The 8,234-nt window shown below is 39.5% G+C and overlaps 1 protein-coding gene across 1 annotated transcript; it reads right to left on the reverse strand.

Annotated features, from left to right (window-relative positions):
- Positions 1-257: 257 nt before the first annotated feature.
- Positions 258-8,229, reverse strand: LOC127353289 (glucoside xylosyltransferase 1). The gene is made up of 8 exons (XM_051382416.1): positions 8,015-8,229; positions 7,493-7,585; positions 6,535-6,718; positions 6,037-6,168; positions 5,698-5,949; positions 4,974-5,097; positions 4,620-4,792; positions 258-1,490 (listed from the first exon to the last, which is right to left on the reverse strand). The coding sequence occupies exons 1-8, from the start codon at positions 8,227-8,229 to the stop codon at positions 1,329-1,331; spliced, it is 1,335 nt and encodes a 444-aa protein (XP_051238376.1). The 3' UTR covers positions 258-1,328.
- Between the last annotated feature and the right edge of the window lie 5 nt (positions 8,230-8,234).

The following is an 8,234-nucleotide window of genomic DNA, read 5'->3' on the forward strand; positions in this document are numbered from 1 at the left end:
GAGCGTTTCCAAATGAAACCTTTAACACAATAAGCCCCAAATTTTGGTAATGCTTTTAGGGGCTCTTGTGATGTAAAGTTTATTTGCAGCTTAAAATACTGTATGTTTATTGTTAAAGCAACAAAATGAAATTCTAACCACTATCACATACTGAAGAGCTGTCACATTTAAAATGCAGTGAATTTTTCAATTGAACCTTATCACAAGCGTATGTATTTTAGAGATACCACATACTGCATCATAGCCACCATTAGAAATGCGTTTCAATAAAATATTTATTTCCCATTCAGTTGATATACATTTGAGTGTCTATGCTGGATTTTCAGTAAAACATTAACATCACATATAAGATTTTGTTTTGTTACAATACTCAATTTCTCAAATCAATAGTGCAAATTCTTAATAAACCTCCATCCGAGGAGATTTTAAGACTTGCTGGCTTGATTGAAAAATAACAGCTTCCTTTTGTTCCATTGTTCCAGTTTTTGGAAAATGTGTCGTTATTAGTAAAGTTACTAAAATTATTTAAACACTAATACAATGTAATAGTGATAATGTACAGTAAACAATGCTTTGAAAACTCCCATACCAGAGTACATGAAATGATAGCCCCGTGTTACATTTTTAACAAAGACATCAAAAGTGCTTCCTGCAACATGTCCAACAGTAATAAATACTGATCAGATTATACAAGTTTAAAGTATGACCATTTGTTCAGTTCAATAAAAAACGGAGAATTCTTACGTAACTAACAAGTACCTGAAATTAATGACAACCCTTTCCCGTGAACACTGCAGTGACAAAAACACTAGTACAAATATTGTATGCAAAATTATATTAAAACTCTAATAAAATACTCTGGATAAGTGTGTTTGTACCCTGCTGCATTTCTGTTCCCTCCTTAGACGTTAGACATTTGTACAAAGTGATTGCAAGGTATTTCTTGAAATAAGAAAATAAAAAATAACACCTGATTGTCTGGAATAGAGACAAGTGTTCTTCTTGTCAGCTACAAAGTCCAAAATCTCTACAGGGCAAAGTGGATTCAGTGCATTTTCCACCACGGTGAGAAAGCATTTGTAACCTGATTGTGTGTTCACTGGACAGATTATGTAAAAACAATTGGCTTCACTTTAAAATACAAAAATCTAACCTGTTCCACAGATTACCCTTCCCCATTTCCACAGTCTCGATATGCAGTCTGTAAACAGACGATGGTTCAGTGTTAACCTGAGTCTGTTTCCAGCTCACTGTCTCCACAGGAGTGTCTTAAATCCAAGTCACTAATTAGACACTAATTATGGAATGATATTAGAACGCCGTACTGATCATCTTCTCCGTGTGACTTCTTGCTGAACAGACATGATGCTCTGTTTTAACTTCTTGGTAAACAGGTGACTGGCTCTTCCACAGTAGGTATTTGTGGTGGTCTGCAGTGACGCCTCCAGCGGCCGAAGCAGCGAGGTCTCCATGTTCTCACCGAATGGGTACTGCGATCAAAAGAAAAAATGTACTGGTATTACATTTCTGATTATTTTTAGACCAGATTTTATGACAGCTTTGCACATCCACGGTAATGTGTCTCTGGTGGCTGCACCCACTTTAAACATCACTCAAGAAATACTCAAAGCGTGCTTTTTAAACAAAGCAGAATTGCAGAATTGTGTGTTTTTTACACCTGTTGCCTCCTGTGACGGCCATGATGGAACCATAAGAACTGCATTCAAATCACATGAATTAAGTGCCACATTTATCACTGTCAGTTCAAAACAATAACATTCTGCATTTGATTCATATATGTCAATTCAGAGTGTGTTTGGATGATGAATATCTATTACCACAACTACACAAGAATGGACTCAGCAAGGCGTGACAGCATTGGTTAAAGCTACAGCTGCGGCGGCATTCCAGATATGCTTCATTATTGTATGCTTTTCTGTCACCAAGTGAACGGCTAAGATAAAACTTCCAGCTCCTCAGCCAGTTAATTTTAGCAGCCAAGGCTTTTGTCATGTACAGTATGTAAATAAGGTACGACCAGTATGTAATGCAGGCCTTTGGTTTTTATATGGAGCTGCACCATTCTTTTACTGCTCTAGTAAATAAGAAGAAATCACTATTTTACAGCATCTCATTTGACTCCAGTTTGGCCAAGCATTAGGTTACTCAAAGCACACTTTCTTTATTATCTTTCATATACTGCAGCAGGCAATAAAGCACCATTAACAGCCTCCTATCGATTTTTATGTGGATGCTGCTGGTGCATTGTTCACACAGCCATCATGATGTCTCAAACTAGCATCAGCACTAAAATTTTTACAACTCTTTTGTGGGCTTGGCTGGGTAATGGTAGTGCCCTTTATTGCAAGCTCCACTGCTGTCTGGGAGAGCCTGCCCTGGGAGCTGGGCTGACTAAGGAGCTCTTGGTGGGATGGAAATGAGAGTTTCCTCCAGAATTGCCTGCTCCAGGCTTTAGGATGCTGTCCTCAAAGGACTGAGTGGGAATAAAGTGGGAGGGGGGCCTGAGGAGCAGGAGCAACAGGAAGCGCACATAAAAGCTTCAACAAAATATAGCTTATAACAACAAAAAGGTTGAAACACTCTTGAGTTAGACCATGGTGTGTTTTCTAATGAGCTAATTGTACATAAAAGACCTGATTCTCACATCTATCTACTTAATATGGGACAGGTATTATGCTTACTAATGACAAACCACAGCACTCCACCTCCTAAAATCAGGTGGAGGCTGGTATGTGCTGTCTTGGACACTGTATGTGTGTGTATGTGTGTGTGTGTTGTCAGAGACTGATGGAGGCATGAGGACCGAGTGCCCCATAATGAAGCCAGCTCGTTTACCTAATGGCTGAGAACATTGCCCGCAATGATAGTGGACGGGCCGGGCCCTGTGGTGGTAATGGATGGAGACCAGCTAATGAAGCTTCCCTTGCTCCCCCGATTGCTGCCTGCATGTTGACCGGTGTGCAGAAATCAACACGAGCAAATCGAAGGCGTGCTGCCAGCACAGCAGCGAGAGAGCTCTCCAGCTGACTTGTTTGCTCACTGATGACGGATGTGTAGTGGACTTTTAAGCTTTAAAAGCTGAAACGTTCTAGAGTAAATTTGACAGATGCTATACTTTTTTAATCCAAGTTCTGGCTTCAGTTTTTTGAAGTGCCAGCAATGCACTGCCAGTGCTCTGTTGGTTGTCATCCCAACTTAAGGATGCTACAGTTCTGATAAAGATTTGACAGAAGGCATGAAAGAAACAGCCAGACCTCACCAGCTATTCCAACATAGTGAAATCAGGTCTAAGCACAAACCCAAGAGGAAGATATCAAAGGATGAGGGTGGTGATTCTATATTATTGTCAACAAATCGAGTGAAAAGACCAAAATCAGTGATGAATTGCTCCACCTAACATGTATTCTGGTCTATTGGCCTCCATTGTTGTCCAAACTATTAAAAAAAACATCAAAAAGCCCTGGCTAACATGTTTCTTTGTTATGATGACCACAGGCACTGTAGTTTATTTTGCGTCAGTCCCACATACACCATCCTGCTGCCATAAATTACTAAAGTCCAGAGCAAAGCCCAACAAATACACCATTTACTCCTGCTACAGTAATATTTGCTGAATAACAACACTGCCCAGCTGTTTTAGGAAATTAATTAGTGTTTTTAAAACCTGTTTTTAAAAGATTTACGATTTAATTGGGGAGGAATGAACTGGGAAGTTGGAAGGTATTTAGAGACTGACTTTAAGTAGTAACTTTGGCCTTTTCATGGGATGTGTGGACAATAACAAAAACAGCCTAATCCTTTAAGTAGGCATGTATATTTGTTTTACTGGAAAGCAGTCACACTCAGTAAGTGTAAAGAATCGGCCTAAAAATTGATTTATTTTTTTCAATTATTCTCAGTCATGGTGGCACTGACTGTGTTAAGAATGATCTAAAGTTGGCCTATAAATAACGATACTGATACTTTAACAATCAGTAATGTACCCACAGAACTGTTGAAGAATGCCTTAAATTATATGGTATATCAACTCTGCAATGCACTTAATGAATTTTAATCTTTCTGTTGACAACGTCTCAAGCTGCCATTCCAGCAGACGAAGCAAGGTGGGGCAGATTTGTCTGGTTTGGAAGAACTAAGACAGGATGACTGAAATGTTTAACAGGCTATTGATTAAGCATTGGTGGACGGAAGCATCCATAAGAGAAAAGCAATGGCCTGGAGTGCCTATTGATAATATAATGACTAGTAAATGTTTCTCCAAATAGTCTGGTCTGCCTACACAACTGCTCTCTAAAGAAACAGAGGCACCAGAAAGAAAGTCAATAAAGATGATCATTCCCCTCTAGAATAAACAAAGTCGTTCATAAATTACTTCCACATTAAGTTTCCTGTGTCTGTAATATGACAAAAACTTTTGAGGAATAAATATACTAATATATATATTCTGATTTTTACAGACACAAATAAGAACCCTTGAGTAAGTTATTTTTATTTTACTGTAGGGACTCAGAGGATGTGTCAATAAATTGTTTAGACCCTTCTTTCGTGTTTTCGGGGCTCAGATAAAACATATTTCTGATTAAAGAGACTGTCTCTACCTTTTGGATGGCCTCGTAGACAGCCCGAAAAGCTGGCTGCTTATCATCATGGTAAACCCCCCTGTTACCATGGAGAATGAAGACACCTTCTTGTTCAGCCTGTTGACAGTTGCTACCATAGATACAGTGGTCTGGACGGTAGTTCCACTGACAGGGGAACACAAACAGGCTTTCTGGAACACAACAATAGACATGATTGGGTTGATAAAGATAATAAATTCAATTACAAACCCTCAAATATTTCTTTATTTGATGATGAATGTCCAAAGCAACAAACGTCTTTATTGAAGCCTCGTTTGTGTTATACGTAACATTCATGACTTCAAATAATGCGATTAATGTGGTTGCACAAACCTGGGTTATGGTGAAATATGATATTAAGAAGGTCCTGGTCACCCCAGGTGATGTTGAGTTTATACTTCTGGAGAAGGGGCATCAGAATTTCCTCCCACCGCAGTGCAACTGTTGTCATGTCATTCTAGATGGAAAAAATATAGCAATCAAGAGTGCATTCGTATCATTTTGCATCAGGAAACCAAACCTACAATTCTGGAAAATGAATGCCTTTGTCAACACTTCACGTCAACTCAAAGAAACTGTTCTGTCTCTCCTTTGAGTATACTCATTGTGACAGTTTACAAAAGAATTACAAGAGTGACCTCAGCTGGTCATTCTTGGTGGTACAGCTACTCCTTCAGTATTCTTCACACATCTCTAGTTGTTTAAATCGTTAACCAAATGTAAAGATGTTGATGTTTAATGTGACTGGATAATATGACATAATACTCAACCTACCGACATTGACTTGTTTGCATCAACACTGAGCCATGCTTTTCTAATAAACAATCCTGTGGAATTAATGTGGTATAAAAACATGCATTTAACACCTGCTTAGTACTCTTTGCCTTCACATGTGAGCACTTATCCATATTCTGCATTTTAATGTCAGAATGACCATCACTCGTGTATTAAATTGGCAAGATGAAGTTTAGCAGCTTTAGCACACACCAACAGCTGACAGTGGATAACATACTGCAAAAAAAATAACACACATACAAATTGTTTTCCTAAACATTACCTGAAAAAATTTTTCCCTGAGGCGTGTCATGTTCATGAGCATGACTCCTGAGTTGATGCCTGTCTTGCCATAGTAGGGGTGGCGGGCAAAACGGTTGTACCAGCCGATGCGTGGCTCTTCGTGCTCTGGGGCCATGGCAGCTAATTGGCTCGAATTGAACTGAGAAAGGAGGGCCCAGATGTCCTCTACCGGCTGCAGAAAAAGGATATCGGTGTCCACATAGAGCAAGGAATCCACCTCCTTCAGGATCAGCTGGTAAACAGACGACAAAAAAGTCATGAGCACATTTGTCAAATATGCAATTGTTACAAGTTATATGAAGGACGACTCTAGACCTACTGGCAAGAAGAGCCTCTGAGAGGCACAAGGTTTGAAGAGCTTCTTCCACTCCCTTGCATTCTCCTTGGGAAAAGTGATGGGGTAGATGGTGAAGTTGAACTTGGTCTGAACTGTCCTGGGCCAGGAATCCAGCTTTAAGAAAAGACAAGCCCAAAGAAAAATTGTACCTTAACAATATCCACATGTGAAGTTTGAGTTTTGAATTGTTAAAAATGCATTTAAAAGAGTGAGCATTTGAGCTAAAATGTGAGTCTAACTGTATAAAAGGAAGACTTTACTGTAAAAACAGACTGTTTCTAAAGCGTGCCCTGAGTTTGCTTGTATAATTTGTGCAATGGTTGCAAAAATGCCTCCTTAAAGTGATGCTGTATACACCAGTTGACAATTGCATGCGAAATCATTTACACAGATTAAGTCATAACTGTACTATTGTGTACAACGAGACAATAAATAAACAAGTAGATGAGAATTCTGGTGCTGTTGGGAGAGGACACTTACAGCATTTCTGAAGCTGTCATGTAGATCATCCTCAGCAAAGATGTAAAAGTGTAGAGGATTTTTGCTGAGGAGAACAGCAGACTTTAACATGGTGAGAGTCTCTTCTAGCCGGGGGCCACAGGCCACCACAGCCAGGTGACTTCTCCCATCATTATGTTCCTTGACTGCAGAGCCTGCCCTCTCTCTAAGAGCAAAGACAAAGTACACTTAATCAGTAATAAATCCTGGCTTTCATTATTTATTTATTATTACTATTTATTATTTACAACAGCTGAGTGGATACACAAGTGCAGGAGAGAACAAAGTAATTAAGATATCAGCAGGCTCAGCTGTCTGGTGCTCAGCTCTGTAGGTTTGGAACTGTCATTAGGTTTAATGAATAGACGTAGAACAGGACAATCACTCATACTTTGCGCTGCCACTTTAGACACAAGTTTCAATCATATCTATGTACACATATCGTAGAATGGCAAGCCGACTAATCTGATATGCTAGTATAGGTTAAAGTGTAGCAAGACAGACTAAAGAAAGCCTCAAGACCTTTATAATCATTATCTGCTTATGACCAGATTATTGGATTAGAGATGATAAAAAGGGGCTGTTGATAAGATACTGACATGATTAATGGCCTGTGTGTGAATGTGAATATCTATGACAATAAAACAGAGGTTAAAATGTAATGTAGAAGAAGGTTGGCACAGCCTTTAAGTACACACAATCATCATGAGATGTCAAAGTGTCACATCCTGAAATGTCAGCATATTTGATTTCTGAGAACAGCTTGCACTCATAGAAAGTAAAAAGTAGTCCAAAGGTACACTGTAAATGCAACAATAGTCCCAGCATTTAGACTGCACTGTGGACCTAGGAAGTAGGTTTTAAGTTTTAAATTGAAAACTATTGATTATTAAAGAGCACTGGTATGTTTTTTTATAGAGATGCACAAAATCAGTCATACCTAAGAGATGATTCCAATAAGCAGTTCACTCCACAAACATCAGCAGGCAGTCTCCAATATGGATCCCAGTAAGAAACTGACAGTGATTTACACCTGCCAGAATAAAAACATTACCCTTCGGATCCTCAACGTCAGATTGATCTCTTGGACATCAGAACTAACATGTTTTGGGATTAGATCTGTCCTGAACTGCCTCATATGGTTAGTGGTTTAACAGGTGGCCGTCCTTTTTAAATCCAGCCTAAAGCTAATGAGGCACGTTGTAATGGTTAATCGATTAACCTAGCTAGCTAACAAGTGGAAGCTAATATATATGCATAAGACAACGTTGCTATCAGACAGTCAGTTAACTTTGCCGTTAACGTTAGCTAATATAGTTAACCTTAGCTGTAGCAAGTCAACTAACATATTATTTCATTCACCCTAACTTTACAGCAACTAAATGTAGCTAGAAGCTAACTGCTAGCTAACCCACTGTGAAATCACATTAACGCTAGGTGACAGATTAGCTGGCTAAGCTACCTGTCAAGCCCTTCGCGGTCTCGAAGGCCTGTGAGGCCTGGCATTTTCCTGAGCAGGTGCCCGCCGTCATGACTGCTCCTGTCGGGTGTCCCCTGTTCTTTCAGCTCCCAGTCGTCTCTGTCCTCCAAGGTGGAGGCTAGCTGATTGAACACATACAACAGTGAGAAGAAGGTAAAAAGCACGCACAGGAGAAATGCGTGAAGGTAGCATCGCATTTTGC

The sequence above is a fragment of the Dicentrarchus labrax genome, unplaced genomic scaffold (genome assembly GCF_905237075.1).
Source record: "Dicentrarchus labrax unplaced genomic scaffold, dlabrax2021, whole genome shotgun sequence".
NCBI classification, from domain to species: domain Eukaryota; kingdom Metazoa; phylum Chordata; class Actinopteri; family Moronidae; genus Dicentrarchus; species Dicentrarchus labrax.